This window comes from Maylandia zebra, linkage group LG11 (genome assembly GCF_041146795.1).
Source record: "Maylandia zebra isolate NMK-2024a linkage group LG11, Mzebra_GT3a, whole genome shotgun sequence".
Classification (NCBI taxonomy): Eukaryota; Metazoa; Chordata; class Actinopteri; order Cichliformes; family Cichlidae; genus Maylandia; species Maylandia zebra.
Window position 1 is genome coordinate 17,108,282 of NC_135177.1, and position 24,311 is coordinate 17,132,592.

The 24,311-nt window shown below is 41.8% G+C and overlaps 3 protein-coding genes across 8 annotated transcripts; 2 read left to right on the forward strand and 1 right to left on the reverse strand.

The window, feature by feature from the left end:
* Nucleotides 1-587: 587 nt before the first annotated feature.
* On the forward strand, nucleotides 588-12,680 carry fzd6 (frizzled class receptor 6). Of its 2 annotated transcripts, none has more exons than XM_004541617.3 (8): nucleotides 588-721; nucleotides 1,981-2,400; nucleotides 7,455-7,648; nucleotides 7,732-8,308; nucleotides 8,417-8,839; nucleotides 10,017-10,165; nucleotides 10,283-10,687; nucleotides 10,829-12,680. In XM_004541617.3, exons 2-8 carry the CDS (start codon nucleotides 2,215-2,217, stop codon nucleotides 10,992-10,994), a joined length of 2,100 nt encoding a protein of 699 aa, XP_004541674.1. In that variant the 5' UTR covers nucleotides 588-721; nucleotides 1,981-2,214; the 3' UTR covers nucleotides 10,995-12,680. The 2 variants fall into 2 exon arrangements, with proteins under 2 accessions (XP_004541674.1, XP_023010473.1); XM_023154705.3 differs by having other exon boundaries at nucleotides 8,417-8,836.
* Nucleotides 12,681-12,813: 133 nt separating this feature from the next.
* LOC101473287 (collagen triple helix repeat-containing protein 1) lies at nucleotides 12,814-18,749 on the forward strand. Of its 4 annotated transcripts, none has more exons than XM_004541620.3 (5): nucleotides 12,819-12,970; nucleotides 13,861-13,938; nucleotides 15,597-15,815; nucleotides 15,909-16,125; nucleotides 18,272-18,749. In XM_004541620.3, the coding sequence occupies exons 1-5, from the start codon at nucleotides 12,860-12,862 to the stop codon at nucleotides 18,412-18,414; spliced, it is 768 nt and encodes a 255-aa protein (XP_004541677.1). In that variant the 5' UTR covers nucleotides 12,819-12,859; the 3' UTR covers nucleotides 18,415-18,749. The 4 variants fall into 4 exon arrangements, with proteins under 4 accessions (XP_004541679.1, XP_004541678.1, XP_004541677.1 ...); XM_076889861.1 differs by having other exon boundaries at nucleotides 12,841-12,928; XM_004541622.3 differs by lacking the exon at nucleotides 13,861-13,938 and having other exon boundaries at nucleotides 12,814-12,928.
* Nucleotides 18,750-18,844: 95 nt separating this feature from the next.
* LOC101474258 (solute carrier family 25 member 32) lies at nucleotides 18,845-23,864 on the reverse strand. Of its 2 annotated transcripts, XM_076889860.1 has the most exons (8): nucleotides 23,654-23,864; nucleotides 23,388-23,618; nucleotides 23,081-23,231; nucleotides 22,626-22,711; nucleotides 21,768-21,922; nucleotides 20,039-20,152; nucleotides 19,710-19,855; nucleotides 18,845-19,592 (listed from the first exon to the last, which is right to left on the reverse strand). In XM_076889860.1, the coding sequence occupies exons 2-8, from the start codon at nucleotides 23,590-23,592 to the stop codon at nucleotides 19,466-19,468; spliced, it is 984 nt and encodes a 327-aa protein (XP_076745975.1). In that variant the 5' UTR covers nucleotides 23,593-23,618; nucleotides 23,654-23,864; the 3' UTR covers nucleotides 18,845-19,465. The 2 variants fall into 2 exon arrangements, with proteins under 2 accessions (XP_076745975.1, XP_004541680.1); XM_004541623.3 differs by having other exon boundaries at nucleotides 23,388-23,864.
* Nucleotides 23,865-24,311: the final 447 nt, after the last annotated feature.

A 24,311-nucleotide genomic window follows, 5' to 3' on the forward strand; every position in this document is an offset into this window, starting at 1 on the left:
AGAAGAAATATAACACTGTGTAGTTGCACGCATCTGTGAGATCATTGTTACCCTTATATTTTTGATATCAGTATTACAGGAAACGTCAGTGCAGTTTTATCTGTATACGACTGCATTTTGTCACTTGCAAAACATCATGACACATTTTTAAATGGTAAAATCACCCACTTCCATCTAGTGGTAATTGTGGAAAATACAGAAATTATAGAATTATATTCTATAAGTTATGATTGTTGTAAAAAAATAGAAAAGTTGGTGTTTGTTAATAAACCCTCTCAGCTGTATTTTGCATTGTTTCATCCTTTATCTGCCGTCTGCACGTACGCGGCGTTTAAGTGCTTCCTGTCTATACTGACATTGTTACTCTCGTTGGGGCATTCAACTGCTAGTTTAGTGACCTGTAAAGTTAGTATGTACAGTACGCCACTCTTTTAAAGATGAACTTGCCCTTTAATTTTTTTTAATATAAAAGGCTATTATACACATGAAGTCTCCCACCCACAAACTACCGTGAAACTTAGATTTTAACTTAAAAAAACAAACAAAAAAAAAAAACACTTCATATTTCCAATTGCACCTGAAAGCATCTTTAGTTCAGAGCAGGACGGGAATAGTTGGTGGGAAGGTGCGGGAGCTTATCTCAGGAAACACGCTACCAAATTCCTCACCGGGCAGATCCTGCAACTATTCATAAAGTCAGCTAACTCTTGGGTATTTGGGGGTAAGTTTTCGTGTTTCGCATTTTTACCCCCTCATGGGTTCTTTCTGCTTGGTTGTGGCGAAGTTGTTTCGGCCCCTTGTCCCATGGCAGCGACCGAGGCAGGGATGTTGACTGCACTGTCTCCCCACAGCTGGTGTGTCATTTACGGGGAAACAAACGGCTTTCCTGGCCGCCGTGGACTCGCGTATTGATTTAAAACGTAATTAGCTTTGACATATGCAAGTAATTGGACAGTAATATCAACTTATTATGTCTGTTTGTAGCCATGTCTGCATGGTATGTCGAAGTGTTGGTGGAACGTGTCAAATATTTACCCTGCTAACTATTCCTGGTATATCGCTAATATGCTAACCAAAGGGCTTATTAAGCGTAAATTACTTTTTAGCTACTTTAGCACTATGAACCTCCTTGACTACATGCTGTACTTTGAGGACTGCTGAATTTTGTTGTACGTGGAAAAAGGGATGCGGTAATATTAAGCGCTTATCATCAGTGATAAGATAATCATCAGAGAGACGAGTACCTATATAAACGATGTGTCTCTTTAGTCTCAATGGACAAGAATTCTGTGCAAACTGATCCAAAGCTAGCTTTGCTCAAATTGTTAAAATTCAGAATATAACCAGAAGTTATATCAAATAAATGCATAATCTGTGGGCCCCTTGTTAGGTCACCAGGAACAAGCCTAAACCTACACATACTCTGTTTTTATGAAAGGCAAAACATCAGTGGGAAAGTACAGCAGGCTGTCTGCCGTTCAGGTTTCTCAGTGGCTCGTAAACCAAGTGTGTATGTGGAACTCTGACACTTTAATGTGAAGTTTAATGTGCATCAACAAGCCGAGACTCATTCTTCTGAATCAGCATGGATCTTGCGCATTCCCCACCCTGTGTAAAAAGCATGCACTCGAAGCCTGCGTGGGGATTGACTGGATTTTGGTAGCTTGATTCCATCTGACTGAGGAGTCTCTAAGCAGTGCTTCCCAAACTAAACTTCTCAAAGATTTTAAGACCTCAACGGACTTGTAAGGATGCACTGAAATCATGAAAATGTGTTTATTTTTTAAGTGACGGAACAATGCATGCCAGGTTGTTTTCCTAAAACTGAAATTGTGCAGTAAATGAGGTACTATTGAAAAAGAAAAACCTCCTAAGCTGGGATTTCTGAAGGGATATCTTGCTGAAAATTCGGTTTGTGCGTCCACTTCTCTGTGTGTCTGAAAATATAAACCTGTGTCACAATAAGTACCTTCTTTTCAGGGATGTGGAATTCCTATCTGTGGCCTATAGGCACTTGCTGACTCACCATGAAGAAATTCTACCTGCTGCAGCGCCCACCAGCTCCACTGAGATGTCCCTGGGAGGAATGATACACGGATGACAGTCTGAACCAGGCCAAGACGTCCTCGCACGCAGTTAAAAAGAAACTCGAATTAGTTTATACACACACAAAAAAAGAACTGTGCACACGCCCACTCCTACTCACTCATCACAATGCTGATGCCAGGACCACTGTGGGTGTGCCTGGCACTGATGTGGGTGGGAAGCTGTCATGCCCACAGCCTGTTTACGTGTGAGCCTATCAGAGTGCATCGGTGCTTGGAGACGTCCTACAACATGACCTTCTTCCCCAACATGATGGGCCACTATGATCAGGATATCGCATACAACCGCATGCAGGTGAGCCCTCGTAACATTACACAACATTTATCTGTAGAAATCTGTATGCCTATGCATCGTGCAAGCATACAGTGATTCATTTTTATTTAAAGGTCCAGTGTTTTATAGATTAGGCGGGCCAAGCAAGCTAAGCATGTGAACAATTGTCAAAAATGATTCAACCCCACAGAACTTATTTTAAATTCTAGTAGAATTTATGTAAAATTAGGCTGAATTTGTTCAAAGTGTATATTGGGCTAATGCAGAGTTTATTGACTTATCCAGGCAGCCTCTGGCCCACCTCAAAGGTTCTCATCAGTCTTGGTTTCCATGGAACGTTGAAAAAACGCTTCCTCTCCTTATAATTGGAAATTATACTTCAGGCCACATTCAGCGATGATGAATATCATGTCCATATAATTGTCATTATTAGTGCCATCAGCGCTGTTTGTGGCTCCGGTTACTAATTGACGGTGTCTCTCAGCCCATACTGAAGCACATATTGATTGAAATATAATTACCATTTTGTAATGGACTTCAACTGACACACAGTATTTACCAGCCACAGTTTGTCCACAAATCACATCTGATTGTTAAAAGAAATAGCGAGTGATTAAACTGTGAATCTGTCCACTTAAATTCTAAAGGGAGGCTTTTAAGAAACCTTTGCGGTAGAAGAAGGCTCTGCTTAGGGTTCCTCTTACAAGTAAAAGAAGTTAAGAAAGAAGAACATTCTTAGTTATAACAAAAATGTGTCACAAGCTTTAATCACTGACTAAGTCCAAAACCAAAGTCCAAAAATCACAAAAACAAGAGGCCAGATGGGGAGCAAAACAGGTGCATCCACAGTCATTTCACAGAATTGTGCACAGAACTAAGCAGAGAAAACAACAAAGAGAAGGCCAGGACGATTTTTATTCTGGAGGCTGATTAAGGAATATCAGACAGGAGGGAGACGAGACACAGGTGTAAGTAATTACACACAGCTGAGCACAACCTGGAGGAGACCGTCAGGAAGCAACACACAGGACGTGAAGAAAATAAACTGTCAAAGCTAAAGAGGAAATAACCAAAGCAGACTTAAAGTTCTACAAGAGAAGAAAACACAAACCACAAATACAGAAATGAGACAAAGAAAAACACAGGGAAGAACATTATTACAACTACAAATACACAAGGCGTGAACCAGAATTTAAGCTATACAAAATGGAGCTTATCACTATAATAAGTATCTATAATAGAACAGCAACATAATAGGACAACAATGAAGCTAAATAGGGATTAAACACTCAATATCACCAGAGCTAAGATTCACAGTTTACTTTACAGGAAATCAGCTCAGACTCACCCTAACAATAATCGAAAGCCTGCAGCAGCGACACCAAACAGAAAGTACTTAATTAATAACAAGTAGAAATCCAAAAAACTCCATTCTCCCTGGCAGCCATAAGATTTCCACTGGGCTTTGCTAAAGAGGCAAAAATGCAATAGAAATGGAAGGATGTGAAATAGCCATCAACACACAGTAAACGTGGAGCGGTATTTATCAGAAAATCCATGGCTCTCAGCCGATCAGTGGAGCCAACAGCTAATTCTGCACGCTAAGCTGAGAGGCAGCTTTCTTTTTTAGGGTAATCAACATTTTTCAGCTCATTACTTTTGCAATTTGTGGGTTTCTTGTTGATCTTCTGATAAGTCAAATCAGTTTAGGGTTTTTTTCTTCATTTGCACGCACTCATGCGATTGCATGTAAGTATAGGTGGCTATGGGGTGCATTTGGTCTTGGTATTGACTGTTATTGCGTGACTACTTTTCCATCCAATTAGTGGGTGATGTTCTGACTAACACCTGGATGACTGATGAATGGTTGAAATGAGGCATGTAATCCGAATCCAAGCTAAGTTAATTTATCCTTATGTAAGTAACGCCTTTATCGGTTTTGGAACATTATTATCGGCATTTTTCAGGTATGTTTAAAATACCATATGCAAACATGTTATCAGGGTTTTTGAACTTTCAAAAGTCAATATCCAGATTGGCTCAAAATATCCAGTGGTAATTCAGTGTATACCCATATGGAAAAGAAATAGTAAAAACTTATATGTGATTACTCATGAAAGTGGCCACTTTCTCATTACTTTTGTACATTGTTTTAGTAAGTATCCAAAACATACAAGTTTCACTATATAATTTTTCAAGGGATCTTATATCTGTTTTCACTCTTATATGCTTTTCATACAAGTTTCACACAAGACAGATACAAACTTTATAAGATTTATATATATCTTTTCCATATGGGTAATCTTGATTCAGGAAGAAAAACGACTTAATTGTGTTTGTTTTCAACAGAATAAACGTACAATTATAACAGAAAGCACAATCATATATATGTTTGATGGTTGTTGTTTTTTTTTTTTTTTCATTTCTCCAAAATTCTGTCTTCATCATTCGAAACTGCGGGAAAATCTCCTGTCCCTTTATTGTGTAAATTCAGGTCATGATTCAGATCACAGTGTAACATTTGGGCTGAGCTCAAGGACCTGTTGTTGTGATATAACTGTCTGATCATTTGTTGGCATCAACAAATTAGGAAAAATCTAACACAAGCTAAGAAGTCTAGCTGTATACGTAGAAGCACCTATAAGCTGTGCTCTTGTATAAAGGTTTATAGACTGTACTGGGCTGTTATGTGCTCCAGTCAGTATTACACAACAGAAGTCAGTAGACCATCTCTTAGCAACAGTAACTCTCAAATGACACTGAACTGGTGTAATTAGAGATTTACACCCTGCAGATTAAAATTTTCTTCCATGCAAAGAATACAGAAATCAGTCTTCTTTTTCATAGTGGAAAAATATGCTTAATATCTGCTCAGATTTAGAGAATTCTAATCTTAAATTTGACTTCTCTTCAGACTAGTAGTGTTCTCTTTAATCACCACCCTTTGCTGTGACTAAAGTCTAAGTTTGTGTAACTGGTGTTTCAGCTTTGCTCCGTCAACCCTGTGGCACTTTGGCTAATGTGCTTTAAGACCATTTGTTGTCTTGCACATATCCTCAGCAGAAATGTTTTCCTAGCTGTTGCATTCTGTCTCCTGGCATTCCTGGGGGTTTGGGTTACGTGCATTTGGTGTGGAGTGTTGAGCATGATCTGTAGGAGTCTTTTGTGTGGCATCTGGCAAAGGTATCAGCTTCTTATTTCATGGCAACCTTGGCCACGGGCAACTTCAGTGACTTTGTTGTGAGGGCTCTTTGATTTCTGGAGGAAGGGGAGGGACACACCCAGTCGCACACAAAGCCTGCTGTGCATACCACAAGGAGTATCCTCTGTCTCTTAATACCCCCCCAACACACACACACACACACACACACACACGGTCCTGTCTCCCAGGTGACAGGCTTACACTCTCTGGCCTTCATTCAACGTTAAATACTAAACATAGCCCGCTTTGAACATGTGCAATGATTTATCACAAAGCTCTGACGTTGGAATCAGGCAGGTTTCTGCTTTATTCTGGGCACAGTCCAGCCTATCAGTAGGATTTTCCGGAGGAGGGCTAACCTTTTCCTGCCCTTCCACTAGTGTTTGCCAGCTTTGGAAAGAGCAAAAACTTTGAAGTGTTAGAATATAGAGAGAATGGAAAGACAAACTGACACACTATAACGGACACTCGGGGGCCTTGAAAGTTTGAGTAAAACTTTGAAAAGTAAGAGTCATCTTTAAAAAAACAAAACAAAACTTCACTTAATACTTAAAGTACATTGTGCAGAAATTCTCTGCGAAGGATTTTGCCCTAAAGAGCAAATCAGCTCAAATTTTGCAGCTGATCCTGTTGGAAGGTTTTTGAAATGAGGGCAGTTTTTACAGTAAGTGCTCTAAAGAAAATAAAGGTCAGATTGTTCAGCCACGAGGAGCCTCAAGTCCAGGACCTCCAGAGGAGAGAAACAAGGACGCTTAATGTCTGAGGGGGCAAGCCCAGGGCCCAGAGATGTGGGCCTGGAGCCAGAAAAAGCAGAGAAGAGAAAACATCAACTAGTGCAATATGCTCAAGTGTGGTCGTGTGGATTTCCTTTGCGCATATCGGCAGTTTAGATTTACAGCAAGCTATCCAGTGATGAGGTCGAGAGTGTGGAGTACTCTGAAATACACACAATACAACACAGCACAACACACTTAGTCTGTGCTAATGCATGCCTGTCACTATTAACTGGTTATGTATTGAACATGCATATTACTCCAAGTGATGTAGCTGGTGTCGATCCAAAAATAATAAGGCTGTCCTCCACACATATCCTCAGCAACCTTCCCATGAACAGCTCTGTGCATTCCAGCCTTCTTGGCCTGTCCCTGGTTGTTTCCAAATGTCCGCACTCTCATTTCCTGCCACCTATACCCCCCCTTCCAATGCTCTGGTTGATCATGGTTTCCGGCCGATGAATGGACAGTTTTGTGTGTTACTATAGTGTACTGTTGCTTATGTAGCATAAATATTTTCACCAGCTTTTGCTACCCTGATCATTTGTAATCTCAGTGCTTATTATATTACAATGTCCAGTCATGCAGACTGCACTTATAACACAAGTAAAATCATTATATTTATGCCTCTTTTCCAGTTGCATTTACAAAAGTAATTTCACAATCTTACAGGTTACTGTCTGTCTATTTTTCAGAGAAAAATGTTTAAAAACTTCAAACTGTGCAGACTGCTACCTACACCTACTCCCCCAGCACAGCACAGTCTGTGGAAATACTGGATTCACCAGTGTAGGCAGACTGTACATAGCTGTAACATCATGAAAATGCTTTGGAAGCTCTTCAAAGAAAAGTTATAGCTGGAAAACTTAGATTTAAGCTACTTCAAAGGTTTCTTTAGGGAATGCTATATAACTCATGCACGCACATGTGAGTGTTCAGGTCACGAGTAGGGCTGTCAAGCCTTCAAATCTATCAGTATATTCAAAGTTCTCAGGTGATGTAACTTGCATCTAAACGTAATGGAAGAACAGAGTGCAATAATAGTTGTTATAATGGAAAACCGATTTTTAATATAGTATGTTTAATCTCTTCAATTTCAGCCATTTATGCCCCTGATAAACCTGAAGTGCTCTCCAGATGTCCACCACTTCCTGTGCCAAGTCTTTATCCCAGCATGCACCGAGGAGAATAAGGTGATCCACCCCTGCAGGGAGCAGTGCAATGCTGTTCGGTCCGACTGTGAGAAGAACATCCACACCTTTGATGTCCCCTGGCCTCCTGAAATGTGTGAAAAGTAAGAAAATATCCTTCCCCGGTTTCATTACCCACAATTCATGTTGAGGCACTTATCCTGTTATATTGTTATTTATGCTCTAGATTGGACCCTTGCAGTGTGCCTGGTTCTCCAGCCCCTTTAACCACCCCAGCAATCTCCTCATCCGCTAAGAGAGAGCTGGGCTTCTGGTGCCCATTGCAGCTAAAGACCAAGCCAGGTCATGGCTCATCATTCCTAGGCGCCCAGGACTGTGCTCCACCTTGCTCCAACATGTACTTCAAACCCCACGACATAGAATTTGCAAAGAGCTTCATCGGTGTGTGCTCCATCATCTGCCTGGGTGCTACACTCTTCACCTTCCTCACATTCCTTATTGACGTCAAACGCTTCCGTTACCCAGAGCGGCCCATAATCTTCTATGCTGTGTGCTATAGCTTTGTCTCGCTCATATACTTCATCGGCTTCCTGCTGGGAAACAATGCAGCCTGCATCAAAGCGGCCCATCCTGCTGGGGTTGACACAGTGGTGTTGGGCTCTCAGAGCAAAGGCTGCACTCTGCTTTTTATGCTTCTCTACTTCTTCTCCATCGCCGGTATCGTCTGGTGGGTTATACTCACCATCACCTGGTTCCTGGCAGCCGGCCCCAAGTGGAGCTGTGAGGCCATTGAGAAGAAAGCGGTAAGGTTCTTAAGTATTTAGGTTTGTTTCCTAGTAGCAAATAGGAAGCAAACACAACAAGGAAATATGTGCAGTTACAGCTCAGTCAATATTTTTATTTTGTCTAAGGTGTGGTTCCACTCTGCTGCCTGGGGGATCCCTGGGGCACTCACTGTCATGCTGCTAGCTCTGAACAAAGTTGAAGGAGACAACATCAGCGGAGTCTGTTTTGTGGGGCTCTACGACCTGGATGCGCTGCGCTACTTTGTACTGGCGCCACTGTGCGTGGGCGTCATAGTCGGCCTCTTCCTCATCCTGGCAGGTATCGTTTCTCTGAATCACGTCCGACAGGTCATCCAGCACGACGAGCGCAACCAGGAGAAGCTTAAGAAATTCATGATTCGCATCGGCGTGTTCAGCTGCCTCTACCTGGTCCCGCTGGTCACCCTGCTAGCCTGCTACACCTACGAACAGAGCCACCGCAGCAGCTGGGAGAACACCTGGATAAACGACCGCTGCCAGGAGTATAGCATCCCCTGCTTAAACCAGGTTGTTGTGACTTATTCATTCAGTAAAGATGGGGTGAAAGTTTAGGACAAGCTTTTTTAGACTGCTGAAAAAGGGCAAAACCAAAGCACAGTGAAAATTTCATAAAACTGATCAGGGCTCAGAAGGATCCAAAAGGCTCATCTGTTTAAAAATCCCAATTATTAAATATCTATAATGTCCTGCAGAGTACAGGGATTCCAAAATCAAGACTGTTATGACAGATCAGTGTGGAAGTAACAGACGTCTTAGAAGCTGCGGTACCTCAAAAATGTAGTGCAGAATACATGAGTTTTCTTTAATTTATTAAATATAATTTTTCCACATTAAAATAAATAAAAACAAAGAACAAGAGGTCTTTAGATGAATCACAATTTAATGCAGGGTTATAAATTTTAAAAAAGATGGTGGGGAGAAAAAATTGGCATCATCAGTTTGTCTCAAGGGCCAAATAAGCACACTGTTTCTCCCTCTGTTATTCTCACAATTCTCTTTGGAGCCGTATACAATATGTCATGTCTCAGGATATGTTTGACAACATTAACACTAACACAGCATCTTGTAATGGGGGTGTATCCAACATAAAGTAATGTCAAACTTCTGCAAACATTAAAGCAAAAGACTTTAGAAATAATTCCCACAAATCCCCAAAACATAAAGGTGCAAGTCCAAAACATATGGACATTATTAACCATTTTTTCCTCCATCAAGCCAGTTGAGCACCAGTTTGTTCGGACTTCTGTTTAGGAGCGACCAAAATTCAAGGTTTTCCAACAGGAGTCTCTCCAAGCTCAGGAACTGGTGGAGGACGACTGTATTTCCCAAGCAGTCTGCCGCACACCTTCAGATATTTCAGTGGCCAGGTCTTTGTCCTGTCGTTGTTTCATACAGCATGTAGTGCCCATGTTCGGTCATTTGGTGGTGTGGTCCAAATTCATTAGAAGTGCTTTAGTAGTGCAAGAATTATACATCAGTGGATATCTGTATGGTATGTGGAAGATACAATACGTGAGCTTATAAGCGCTGCAGTGGGAAATAGCTTAGTCTTGTTTTGACAGTCAGTACCTGATGCCTGTACTGGAAATGCTTGACTTTGTCTTAAGTAAGAAATTGAATTTTTTTATTTAACCAGTTGCTCTAAATCACAAGGATCTCATTACCATTGAGTTTGTTACTGTTTTAGACCACAGATCATGAACGCCCTGACCTCTCCCTGTTTCTGGTGAAATACTTGATGACATTGGTGGTTGGCATATCTGCAGTATTCTGGGTCAGCAGTAAGAAGACCTGCTCTGAGTGGGCCTACTTTTTCAACAGGACCCGCAATAAAGAGTAAGACACAACTCTGACCACAGCAAAACACGTGGAAGATCTTTCACACAGTCACTGATGGAGTGAGAATACAGTATTCTAGATCATGTGTTTAATGCCATGTCATGTGACCCACAGCCCCATCAGCGAGAGCCGTCGGGTGCTCCAGGAGTCCTGCGAGTTCTTCCTAAAGCACAACAACCGGGTTCAGCACAAGAAGAAGCACTACAAACCAAGCTCCCACAAACTCAAGGTCATCTCCAAGTCCATGGGCACGAGTACCGGAGTCACGCCCACCAGTGTCTCCACCACCAGCAATCAAGGCACCTCTGCCTTAGGCAACCATGAGCCCCACATGCAAGGTTCACTGTCTGAGACCTCAGCCAGGGAACACCTGGACCGAGGCACCTCCAGTCGAAGCTCGAGGAGAGGGGAGAGAGATAGGGAAAGAGAGAGGGATGGGGGGGAGAGACGCAGCAAAACGGGGAGCTCCAGTAAAGTCAGCAGTCGCTCAGAGAGCTTGCACAGAGTGGCAGATGGGAGGTAAGTAGGAGAGGTGTGAGATGCCATTTTTGAAATGTTAAAAAATTGATTGTATATGTACAGTTCCTTACATTACATGCACTGCAACATCAGACAAGCATTAACCAGCAGTAATCTGTGATGTGTCCTGGCTGGTTTTAGGGCAACTCCAAGGAGCGAGCTATCAGAGGTCAGGCACATTCCCTGTGAGAAGCAACAGCTTTCAGCTTTAAACCCAGCACACACCAGCAGCCTCCAAGACGCCAGCCACCAGATGGTGCTCCAGGTGCCTGAGGAGCGCAAGGACCCAAAGGACAGCAGCTGCTGAGATATCTGACCTTTCAAATTTGTCTGCTCATCCATCCACCCATCCATGACACCAGTCACATGGGAGTCATGCTTGATGCTGGTTGTTGTTCCCATTGTGGGATTTTATTGAATACACTGGAGTGACTGAATGGAAACAGACCAAAACTTGTATTTCAGATGTTCTGAGGGTTAGCCCACATCTAACGGTGTTTGACGATTTAGTCTGTTTAAGTCATGACTTTGTCTTCCAGCTTTACTCAGTGTTTGACCTGAATGTTGCAGCAGCACAGCTACATGCATTGAGTCTGCTGTTTTATAACTTGTGATTTCAGTGGCATATATGCATGCTAGTAAACGATTGCAATATTTATGTAAATATTCTCTTTTTTTATATCTCATATATTTAGTCGTTCACTGGACTGGTCGCCACACTGAGAGTTTAATTGTTAAGGTGAAAATATTGCCAAATATTGAATCCAAGGAAAGTCTTCCTGTGATAAAGTGTCTTTAAATGTCCTATTGTTCTTAAAACGTCATCCTGTAAAACACACTGTGTGTCACTCCTTTGAGGCGTACTCTTAAACTTGATATAGCTGATTTTCAGAGAACTTGTGATTTTATTTTGAATACTTTTCTTAAAAGAGACATATTTTTCCATTTTCTGGTCATTTCTCCATGTTTTTGTTACAGAAATGCATGCTGTGCTGAACTGTCTTCAAAGCTGTGAATTTTGGTGAAATACAGCTTTGAAGCTTTCTAAAAGAATGTATTTTTGCTTAGAAAATCTTGTCATGATATCTGAGTTTTACTTCATAGTTACTGTGGCTAGAGAAATCTATGACATCATTGAAATACCAACAGAAAATGAACAAAATGAACTTGACTTATTTCAATAATACTATCGATCAAGTTCATCTTTACTTTTTATTACTGTGTTACTTTTCTCTTTTGGAATATTGATGAAAGAGCACCTTTAAGTTCAATTTTTTACTAAATTGATTAGTTGGAAATGATTGAAAATCTAATGCATGAGTTCATGTTTTTTTAAAACTTAAAGGCAGAAATTAAGATTGGAACGTGGATTTAAACTGAAAGTACGAGTGCATGGACATGGTGGGGGAATGTTTTATTTCTGTAAAACCATAATCATGATATTTCATTTTCTGATACCAGGGTTATATATAGTTATCACGATATCCCTATAGTATCAACAGTGTATGAAATCGACGAAACAAAACAAGTTTTGCACTATTTGTCATTAGTAGCATTATCCACTGATTACTAAGTTGTCATAAATAAATAGAAAGATTAGTTTTGAGATCATTTTTGTTAAAATAAAAAAAAGACCACATGCAGCATCTCTACTTCAAGTACCTCCAGAACAACATCTGTGATTCATTAGGAGTGCCTTACTGTGCTGTCTGTGTGCTGTGTAAGGGACTGAGCTACCCCTCAGTTCACTTACATAGATTTATTTGGGAGTGAAAGGACAGTTTCAGTAACACTAAAAGGGAATCTTGTATGTTTTCTATGTTATGTTCCTATTCTGACATGTGGATGAGGGTCTTTCTTATGACGTATGTAGCTCTACTGTAGTCTTATCAGTACTCCAAACATTTTTGTGAACTTTTTTTTTCTTTTTAATATAATTTTCTACCACTGTTGTTTCATTTTGATAAAATATTCAATTAAACATGGAAATGAATGTGACTGTGTGTGAGTCAGTTATTAACCCTAACGTTACTCTCACAGCTATGTTTTCCCTAGAGTGCATTTCAGTGAGGTGACTGGCTCCTTCCCCCTCTCCTGGTCCAGCCCTCTGGGCTATAACCGGCTGGAGTCACGCAGAACGCACGGTAGTCGGCCGTCTCTGTCGCACGCGTGATGTCTCCTCTCGCTGTCCGCCTGCTGCTGCTCGCCTGCCTGGCTTTGCCTCTTTATGCGGTGGAAAAGGTGAGAAGCAGAGGCTACCGAAAGGATCCTGACGCCGACAAGGTAAAAGGGGTTAGATAAGATTACCGTGTAGCCGTTAACGACAGCTTCCAAAATAAGTAGACATGTGGCAGGAGAGGAGTGGACAGATTTTGTGGCATTATAACTCTGGGAGAGAGAAAAAAGGCTCACGTCAACATGTAATTATTACACTCAGCTTTACCGTCATTTAGTTGTTTTTCGGTGCATCCCATTTAACATCCACTGACTATTTTGCCTATTTTTACAACTCATTCTGGGCTTCTTTTTTCTAGCGCTATGCATTGCTATTTTTAAATTGTATCTTTAAACATTAGAGGGAAGGAAAAAATGTTTTAAAAGATTTATCCACATGTAGAATAGTGTGGACAGCAGCACATCAGAAAATCCCACTTTGTAGCTGTTATACACTCAGCTGCTTTCTGGCTGTCCTCCACGACTGAGTGGACATAAGGGGGGACTAAACAGGAAGTTGTGGTCTGCCTCATACTGTTTGCTGGCCTTTGTTATCCATCCGACTGTTTGAATAGTTTATAAGTGGGTGCAATTTGGGCAAAAAACTTAAATGTACGTTTAAAGCTGGGTAATATGATATTTTTAACAGTGCCCAAGGCAGAGTTCAACTGTTTAATTTCACAGTCCCACGATACCTATCAATCTTACATTGTTTATGCATAGGATTTCATAACCCTCAATGATGCATCTGTTTAGTGATTGAAGGAACCAACTGGACACACAGATGTTGAATCTTTTAGGAATCAAACAGAAGTGAAACTAGTATTTATTTTTCTGGACCCAGTCGAGCCCGCCCAAGCAGTTTCTCTTTAATATTCCACAACCGTGACCACAGTGATTTAATTTTAAAAAAGAAGAAAGGAAAAAAAAAAAAACCTTATGTCACCATCTGTGTCTAGTGCACTGGAAACGATGCCGAAAAACCCAACTGCACTAGACACTCTGGAGAAGAAAGACCTGCTTACTTGGCCAACATGGTAATCACGAAAATACTGCTTTGCATCTCATCGGCTTCCTTTCAATCTAAAAATCGCGCAAAGCTGAGCATTATACCCAGGCTCCGCTCTGCATGCTCCAGGAGAGCTTCAGGCCCTGCTTCTGTGTTGACTAACCCATAAAATGCTCCTGATTCCTCAGCTCTTCGGGCCAATTGCAGCCTTTTAGTTTTCCAGTTACAGTAGCAGACTGTACGCAACTAATATTCAGCAGGGCTGGAGTCTAATTCATGCAGGCAGCCAGCACCACTATAGAAAGAGCAGACTGGGAGCTAATATAAAAGTCAGCTGTGTGGCGAAGTGGACAGAGGATCCATTCATTACTCTGCTTTGAAAGCTCTCCAAAAATCTTAGTAAAACACCAAGACTTTTTCCTTACCCAACTCCAAGACTAATGGGGAGTCCTTGCATCGTTTCCACGTTTTGCCACCTAATTTTGCCAAGGTGCATGAAAGCCATGCTTCCAGCTTTATTTAGTTTCATGCATACAAACCCACAATCTACTGCTGTCACCAGACACTTCCCAGACTTCTATACAGATGATGTCAGGTCTCACATCTCCAGGTTGCTCCAGCGTTAGCCGCGTAATGGCTAAAACAGACACTGGACCATCTGTTTCACAGCAGCTGATGATAAATGCTCTGACTCTCTAACTTCCAGGCATTTTTCAGATTTACATCATCTGAAATACTTTTTTTTTTAACTTCACCCCAGAGATTCAAGTCTGGTTAAGTCTGGTTAAGATGTTGGTGTTTTTCTTTGCAAGCTCCTTTGACCATGTTGGTGTAAAAGCTCTTTGTTCTCCTCCTCTGCTTTTTTTTTTCTTGCCCTAATGCCTTTTGGACACATGCCCCCCTCCTACTCTCCATAACTACTTCACAGATGCATACTGAGCAAAAGGGCAACAACGACCTTCCAAAAATCTGCAAAATGCTTTCACCTTTCATGCTTACTTAAGGGCGAGGAGACATTTCTGTATGTCAACTTGTGTCCCTAATTGCTTACAAAGGAAAAGCCACCTCCACCTAAAAAAAGCTTGAACCTACACGACACACTGCAATCTACTGGTCAGAGCGTCCCTTTGAGGAACACGTTGGGCAGATCTATTTAGATCCTCATTGTGTCTATATTTGCATGTGGTAAGGCTTGGCAAGCGCCTGTGTGTGTGTGTTTGCGTGGGTTTGAGTCAGCCTGAGTAGGATGCTGCGTCTGTTTAAACATAGCAGAAGGTTCAACAGGACAATGAATCACATTAAGGGATGAGTGGCCAGACAGCCACTAATTTAGGCCACTGCCGAGCCTTCAGTTCCTCATTAACAGCAGAGCTATGTTTTGCTTGCTCGGCGGCTTCATGGTTGTTGGTCATGTTGCTTTGGCTTGATTTGGATAACACGGCTTTTTGCACTTCCTTCAGCACAGTTGTTTGTGTGATGTGTAATCTGGCTCCTTGTGTGTGATGGTTGGATGGATGGCAGCATTTAGGTGTCTGTGGTGCATGCAGTTTAAACAGGGATTTAACCTCACTGGAAGAAAGACAGTCTTAAAACAGGAAGTCTGATAACAATAGATTCTGTTGTTATCATGTTGTTGTAGTATGGTTTTGTTTCACTATGTCCTCTTCTCCTTGTTTCTTTTTTCAGTATGGCAGCTGCCTGCAGGGTCCAGCAGGCACCGCTGGAAGAGACGGTAACCCTGGGGCCAACGGCATTCCTGGGACGCCTGGTATCCCAGGCCGCGATGGACTGAAAGGCGAGAAAGGAGAATGCGTTACTGAAGCTTTTGAGGAACCCTGGAAACCCAACTACAAGCAGTGTGCCTGGAACTCGCTGAACTACGGGATCGATCTGGGTAAAGTGGCTGTAAGTATCTCACTGTATCTGTGGGGAATGCAGGCATTTCAATCACTGCAAACACACATTAAACACACACTTATGCTCCATTCTGCGTCGCAGGACTGCACGTTCACCAAGCTGCGCTCTGACAGCGCCCTCAGAGTCCTCTTCAGTGGCTCCCTCAGACTCAAGTGTAAAAACGCATGCTGCCAGAGGTGGTACTTCACCTTCAACGGAGCGGAGTGCACAGGACCACTGCCCATAGAGTCAATTATTTACTTAGACCAAGGGAGTCCCGAGCTCAACTCAACCATCAACATCCACAGAACTTCCTCAGGTACGACACAGACTCTGAACAATACTTGTTCCCACCTCACGGTGCTAGTAATGCTATGGAAAGAAACATTAAGTGAAGTGGAATTTCCTGTATTAATGTCAGGTCTTCATCCAAGTCCTAATTATGAACAAGCACAAAATATTTTAGCTCATAACACATGAATAGTTGCACTCTTTTCGTTCATGTTAGGAAAAGCAATGAACCCCTAAGCCAAGAGTGTCAAACGTAAGGCCCAGGAGCCAGAATCAGCCCAGTAAAGACTCAAATCTGGTCCTATTTCACAGCTTTGGAAAATGTGAAGAAAGGCAAAAGTTTTGAATTTTTAACTGTATTTTCATAAGTTTTACAGGTTTATCAGTACTGATAAAGACCTCCCCCATGGCCATTCATGCTACACCAAAGTCATTAGGTATAGGATTTAAAAAACATTTTTCACAGTCAACTGTAGAAATTTCTTTACAAAAAACCCCAAAATGATGATACATAATATAAAAAAAGAACATTTTCTATTTAACATGTCCATCTCTTACACTTTAGCCTGAAGAATTGTGCTGACAGGTTTTTCTCTTCCGTTACAGAAGCATTTCTTTATCACGTAGAAAAAGAAAAAACTAAGATTACCTGTTAAAACTGTGCTTCCTTTTCTTATTTTAACATATCTTGGGGATCAAATGTGCAATTAAACTTCTTTACACTGACAGAAATGGGAATTCCACTGGTCAGGCTCACTTAAGATCAACAGGTTTGACTTCCAAGCCCTCGGCTGATGGCATCATCAGAGTTGGAGCCACGAGTTACCAATTATTCCAATTAGTGACACTAGATTGGAGGCTCTAAAGGAGAAAGCAGGGTGGTGGCACCATGATGTCTTAGAGCTCTTCTGCTGCCTCTGGGCCTGCACAGCTCACCATGCTGGCTGGAGCAATAACTTTAAACATCAAAGTCAAGCTAGTGAAGAATGTCTTCAAAGAAAATCCACCTTTTAGAGAAACCAAGTCAGAGGACAGAACTTAAAGATAGGAATAACCTCAAGAGAGCCGTTCACAACAGACGTCCTGAGAAGCAGTTGTGTGAAGAGTGACACGAATTTCCTGTTGAACATTTTTTAGTCTGTTGCTGCTGCAAGAAACTGTTTCTTCCCACCATAAGAAGAGAGAAAAAAGTCCAAGCAGTAATTAAATCCAGTGGTTCACATGAAGGACATAAGGACGCTTAGATTTTGTAGTTTACATTTTTAACTGTACTTCAGACCAATTCATGTTTTGTTGTGGTTTTTACACTAAAATGAAAACTGTGTGCACACTCCAGCAGCTAGTTAAGCTACAACAAAGTCAAGAAACGGGGGAAACAGCTAGTTTCTCCCATTTCTTGTAAAAATACATTTAATGTATTTTTAATACATTAAATGTTGTTTATTAGCCTTCTGCGACCTGATGTGCCAAGGCTGACATGGCAAACCAAGCCCCCTTCTTTACTGCGATTTGGGCGAGTAACAGCAGCTCCAGTTCTTTCAGAAACTGAGAGATGAACACCTGGAGACTTTTTCTGGAAAGTGCCCAAAAGGGCTTGTATAGATGTGTAGAACAGTTCACTTCTCAGATTCACAGTATTAGAGCATTGGATTCATGTGCCTCACACAGTCTGTGTGTGAGATTTACAGCCAAAAACATGTTGGGACAACCTGTCTCAGCTGCAGGTTTTGAAGGGTTAAAGTTTTTTGTTTTTTTTAAAGAAAAGACTGGGTTATTATACGGGGTTATCAACTGAAACAACAGTTGAGAGCATCAAGTTTCTGCTCCTCAAATTGTTCATGGAGGAAGTGAAGAAGCCACAGCTCACAATTTATCACCCTTTTTTGCTTTGGGACTTTTAGAAAGTGAAGCTGGCTCCACCCCAGCTTCAGTCCTTTTAAGCTAAGCTAATGAACAGCCTTAAATGAACTGCACAGACATGACAATAGTGTTGACTGCAGACATGAAAGATTACATGGTTTTAATTATTTTTTGTTTCTGTTTTTAAACCTGAAAGGCCCAGTTTTTCACCGCTGTGTCAGAAAACAACTTGTCTCGGCGTTCGGTTTGGGTGTTCCCTGAAATTCATTTGCACCGTCTTCTCTTTTTTTCCCTCTCCGTCTCTCTCTCTGCAGTTGAGGGGCTGTGTGAGGGTGTCAAAGCAGGGCTGGTTGATGTGGCGGTGTGGGTGGGGACCTGCGCTGATTATCCAAGAGGAGACGCATCCACAGGCTGGAATTCCGTATCCAGGATTATCATAGAGGAATTGCCTAAGTAAGGAAAATAAAGCAATACGAATGGGAGGGACCTAGTTTTGGTAGCGTGACAGCATGTTATCCGACGCGCCACAACGATCAGGTGTGGTTTGCTGAGGCGTCACTGATGGGAACGTGAATGTTTTTGAGTTTTGTTTAAATGCTACACCCGTCGACAGGCCTACGATTACTGTACTTTTCTGTCTACCGGAAATAAACTTTGTACTGTAGCTTTTTCAGCTTGTGGCTGCCGTTAAGAGTACAGCAACAGACATGGACAGTACCTTTAAACTCTGTACTCCTGTGACCTGTTTATATGCATTATCACTGTTAATAAAGCACTTCTTTTTTAAGGAAATGTTACTTCTCACTTCTGAAACACTGCATATTTATTGCCTGTGCAACAACAAAGTAACATTTAATGTATTCACATGAATCAGGCATGAGACTGCATTTAAAGCACATTTTAGATTTTATAATAAAATCTTATAAAGCACAGCTGATACAATGACACAAAAACGTCAGGGAAAAAAAAAAGCACTCATCAGGCAAATCATTTCACACATCTGCAACATCTGAACCTGAGCCGATCATGAATTTGATGTTTATAATGAAGTTTTTCATAGTTTTATAGTTGAGACTGTATCTCTCTGTTGCCAGAAAGCATAAAGTGTAAACAAAACTGCTGCATGATGAAATATTCATCCACCTCTTTAGAAAAGACCCTCACACTACCAGTATTTAATAAAAACAAACAAAAACAAACTGTTAAAGCAACATTGTCCCCATAAAGGTGAACAGCAACAGACATGCTCCCTATAACTTCATTGTGCGTCTGCCATTTTTCACCAACTGTCAGGAAGTTGTATTGAAAAAAAACTGTTGCTGCTCCATTTGGCAACACTTATTTTCAGTGCACATGAGTGATTTTCACTTCAGCACATTTACACGTACTGGACGACGACAGCTCGGCGTCGATCAACACGGTCCTCCCCTGCATCTCCTCCGCACGGCGCCAACGTGTCAGCACGAGTTTGCAGCATTCGGGGCAGTCCGTGCCCTGCTTTTAAAACCTCATTTATTTTGCCCGAGAAAAAAGTGAGACACATTCTCGTAAACCACGAAGGTGATGCAACAGGCTGGGGTGACGCGGATCAAGTTGGGGATGATGCCTTTGTAGAAACCAAGGGTACCTTCATTCCTGAGGAGACAAGTGGGAAAATGTTAAGCATCAATCATAACAGGCACTCGAACTGTGCTCAGAACCTGAGACGGGGCCGGCACGCTCGGTCCCACTGTGAGTGGATCGGTGTCTTACCTCCATGTCCGTCTCACGACGTCAATAACTCCATTGTATCTATTGTGCTGGTCTTGCAGGCGAGCTCGCACCACTTGATATGGGTATGTTGTGGCCACGGCAAATATTTTGGATAATGCTGCCATTGTGATGTATTCCAATGGGTTCTGTTTGCACAGACAGATAAATGGAAGGAGGAAGAAGGGAGCAGAGCAGTGTAGGAAAACTGATGAGTCACTTGTTATCAACTGTGGGCTCTGTCTCATTAGACTCAAAAGTTACAAGCCTTATGGCTGAGTTTTATTAAACAATGTTTCCAGCCTGTCTGTGGCTCATGGTTAGTGACTCACCAGCTTTGCGTCTGAATGTGCTTTTCTGTATTTGTTGTAGTCTCTCTTGAGCTCTTCGTAAGTCATGAACTGCAGTGCTCCATGAGACGTGCCGAGCAGACCGGGAACATAACCCTTTTAAAGACATACTCTGTAAGTCGGTCTGACTTGACACTCAAATTCCCACAGTGTGACTTATCCACTGAAAAGCCCACACATCTGTGACTCCCCATCTCTTTACTCTCTGTGTGTTTATACACCCCTCTGCATTTAATCATTAGTTCGTATTAATCTCTGGCTCTCTTCCACAGTGTGTCTTTTGTCTTGTCTCCCCTTAGTGAACCTGGTTCCGCTGGAGGTTTCTGTTAAGGGGAGTTTTTCCTTCCCACTGTCGCCAACTGGTTGCTATAGGGCAGGGGTCCCCAATCCCAGTCCACGAGGGCCGGTGTCCCTGCAGGTTTTAGATGTGTCCTTGATCCATCACAGCTGATTTAAATGGATAAATTACCGTCTCAACTGTCTTGAAGTTCTCCAGAGGCCTGGTAATGAACCAATCATGTGATTCAGGTGTGTTGACCCAGGGTGAGATCTAAAACCTGCGGGGACACCGGCCCTCGTGGACTGGGATTGGGGACCCCTGCTATAGGGGATCATCTGATTGTTGTGGTTTTTACTGTAGGGTTTATACCTTACAATATTAAGAGCCTTGAAGTGACTGTTGTTGTGATTTAGCGTTATATAAATGAAAATGAACTTAATTAAATTAAGGGCCCTTGGCCCTATTTTCTCTTGAACTTTAGGTATAACATTTCCGACAGCAAATTACAATTCAATATTGTTAATGAAGAAGCTGACATACTGCTTAAAACCTCCACTCCTGTATAAATGGGTTGTGTTTTTTTCCAGCTAGAAAGGTAGCTGATGCCCTCTAGTGGTGATTAAAGTCAATAGCGCCTACGAGGTCTTCAGTATTCCTATCAAAATAAGCAAAAGTGAGATCTGATGGGATATTCAGAACACATTAATTTGTCCCCCCACTTAGAAACATGAAAAAAGCTAAATAATTCAAAAAGAAAACATGCCAGGACATCACTCAGCAAACCAACAAAAGCTGCACCAGGGCCGAGCCTTCTTTCTTTAACAATGAGTGTACTTACTCCCAAAATCTGAATATGAAATATGAGTCCTAATCTCCACTGAATGTTTGGTGGTAAACCTAATGATCCCCACCACCCACCACACACACAAACACACCATGTTGGTATCTAAGCGAGCGACAGCACAGTCTCTCCTCTGACACCAACAGGTAGTCTGAAAACCACAGTGGGCTACTTTTTTTGTCAGGTCTTTAAGGAATTGTTGCTAGTGTGCCATCTCAGTAACAAAGCTGAGATGCCTGTGATTTCTTTATGAGTGGGTATGCATGTTTAAGCTGAACCAAACAAATGACAGAAAAGCTGCCACAAATGAGGGTTATCAACTTGTTACACTGAATCTCACCATCTGGGACGAGGCAGACACAAAGGAGCATGGACGAGGAAATTATGTCTGTGAGTGTTACTCAACAGGGATAATATTTTAAAGAAGCAAAGTTGAGAATAAATATATGGAAGTAATAAAGACTACTAAAACATTCTGGCATTAACAGGTGTAGAAAAATCTCCCAGTTTAAGCCACCCCTCCCAAATGTTTAAACTTGCTAACCATGCAATCTTACATCATAAGGAACACTAACACACTCATGTCTCACCTTGTAGAGTCCAGACACTCCTTCATGGCGGTAGATCTTAACCAAAGCATCAAACATCCCCTTGTACTGCTTGCCATTTCGGTCAGCACTGTACTGCAGCACCAACCGGGTCTTGGTCACCCAGATTGGATTGGTAAGGGTGAGCGTGAGGATGCCTAGGCAAGGACAAGAAAGGAAATGTCACTAGGAAACACACGTGACTTCTATTACTTTGTTAGACCCATGATTAGCACACAGGCCCCTCAGTGAAGAGTCATTTACTATAACTCAATATCTATGACTTGACGAACAGGACCAAGGACTTCCTGACTTTAAAGTGGTACAGGAAAAAAGACCTATTTGAAGTTGTGCTAGAGATCTCACACAAATGCCCAGCTGTTTGTGCACAACACAGTTTGGAATTAGCTCACCGTGTCACCAAACTGAACAAGAAGCGCAACAGAGTGCATTTGTGCATTAGGCTCTTTAATGCCACCCAGGTATAATTCTAACCTTCTCATTAGAATGGTGTAAGTGCCTGATGGCGGGAAAGAAAAAAATAAAAAATAAAAAATAAATCACAAGATCAAATCAATAAAACATCTGTTTTGGTTTCATTTTTTATACTGTTGATGGTAGCTATAAAACCTCCCTGTCATCGGCTTCTTCAATTTATTTCCATTGAAAATCTTGTGAAGGCTGTAAATGCCTTCGTTTCCCCCATTCACACAAGCATGTAAGGCTGCCCTGAACCACAAGTAACTAACTCCCTGTCAGTTACTACCAGCTTGTAGCAGTCATATCTAGCTGCTGTTATTGATCATGTGCTGATTATATGGTGGGGGAGTGCAGCAGCGTTCAAACACGGGTAGTACTAACCAGCTTCAGCCGCTGACACCAGGTGTTCTGTGGCACTCAGTTCAGCCTGACGACCTTCCTTTGTGTACCCTTTGATTGCGTTGTAGCTGTGAGGGAACAGGGCAAGGGCAATAAGACATCTTGCAGTTGTAAAGTCATACATGCTGCTTTTTTCATTCATAGGGTGTTGTACAAACCCGAACATTACGGCTAACAGCTAGATTCTCCAGTTTCAGTGCAGCTAACAAAACAACAAGCAGCCACTTACTGCTAAAGAGTCAGACAGTGAAAGTGGACAGTACATCCTCGGTTTCTTAACATAAAACTCATTGTAACAGCCAGGGACAGCACAAAAGTGATCTAGCTTCACAGAAAGTGTTACACCTACGTCAGTTTTTGCGAACAGGGCTCCATTATGTAAATTATCTTTCATGTGTAGCGTTTCATGTCCTCATTAAAGCTTATAGCTTACGTACAAGAAGAAGTAGAGGCCCCAAGATGCACCAGCACCCCAAACGTTGGGTGTCACGCCTTGATAGAGTCCCCTCAGTCCCTCCTGCTGCCAGACACTCTTCATGCAGTGCACCATGCCACTATACTTCGGTCTTAATTCAAGTCCATCACTTACTGCATTTAAAAGACATTACGGACCTTGAAGTCATATGATACAAATTAAACACATCATAGCAGTAGTTTCTTAGCAGATTCAAGTAAAGTCATAGCAGCATGACACATCAGACACTAAGGAAATTGATTTTAAAAGTTCATATTTTCATGCCGTACCTGCAAACCTGATTTTGACCAGGTCCAAAGGATGAAGCACCAGAGTTGACACCACTCCCCCGCTGAGTCCCGCGATCAGGTTTTCTACCTTCACATGGCTAAAGACCTTCTGTAGTCGTCCGCCGAACGAGACAGCGGACACGGGTTTGCCGGGCAGTCCTGTCTCTGAAACGGGACCGTGATTTGGAGCGGAGCTCATGCTCATGGGCAACTTAGCTACCTAGCTAGATCCTACCAGATAGCAGTGTTTACAACACCGCAAGCACGCAGCGTGTCAAAATGTAACTCTCTATAAAACTGAGGCGACCCCTCGCTTACTCTGCTGCAGTTTCCATACAGTACGAGGACGGAACAGCGTCCTCATATCTCTCCTGTGCTAATGACGCACCACGTTTCTGACATCCGGAGGTACCTCACAGGTGTAACGCACTCTCCAAGAGTCAAGTCGCAGACCCAGTGCTCGACCTTGCTGTTATTATTAAGTAATGACAAGTTCCCGTTGTTGAAATAGTACTTCCGGTTAAATACTTCAAAATAATTCACACATGAAATATGCTGTATTCATTCATTTATTTATTTTACTAATACAAAAGTTAGGATTAGTTACGTCGACATATTTTGTATGATGGTTCGGAGACATTTTTGATAAAACTTAACTATATTAAAACTGTTTTCCACATAAATTACATATAATCAGTTTGGTTATTCAAATAATGATTTAAGTAGCGCTTTTACAGGCTTTTCTATATCTATTATTTATTCATAATTTTGTAATATTGCCCTTAATTATTATATCTTATTCTCAAGTGTCTTCGGTAAAGGTCGCTTGATGTCTCCGTGAACCTTTCTCAGAAGGTTGGCGTTGGTTTTCCTTGATTTAGCTGAAAACAAACAAAAGAAAAAACTATTTCCGGTCCTTCTCTT

Coding starts and splice junctions, on each gene's coding strand:
- fzd6 (XM_004541617.3), top strand. CDS start 2,215: ATGCTGATGCCAGGACCACTGTGGGTGTGCCTGGCACTGATGTGGGTG. Junction 2,401..7,454: donor TCGCATACAACCGCATGCAG/GTGAGCCCTCGT, acceptor CTTCAATTTCAG/CCATTTATGCCCCTGATAAA. Junction 8,309..8,416: donor AGGCCATTGAGAAGAAAGCG/GTAAGGTTCTTA, acceptor ATTTTGTCTAAG/GTGTGGTTCCACTCTGCTGC.
- LOC101473287 (XM_004541620.3), top strand. CDS start 12,860: ATGTCTCCTCTCGCTGTCCGCCTGCTGCTGCTCGCCTGCCTGGCTTTG. Junction 15,816..15,908: donor TCGATCTGGGTAAAGTGGCT/GTAAGTATCTCA, acceptor TCTGCGTCGCAG/GACTGCACGTTCACCAAGCT. Junction 16,126..18,271: donor CATCCACAGAACTTCCTCAG/GTACGACACAGA, acceptor CTCTCTCTGCAG/TTGAGGGGCTGTGTGAGGGT.
- LOC101474258 (XM_076889860.1), bottom strand. CDS start 23,592: ATGAGCATGAGCTCCGCTCCAAATCACGGTCCCGTTTCAGAGACAGGA. Junction 23,232..23,387: donor GGTCAAAATCAGGTTTGCAG/GTACGGCATGAA, acceptor TTTTAAATGCAG/TAAGTGATGGACTTGAATTA. Junction 19,593..19,709: donor GTCGTGAGACGGACATGGAG/GTAAGACACCGA, acceptor TTGTCTCCTCAG/GAATGAAGGTACCCTTGGTT.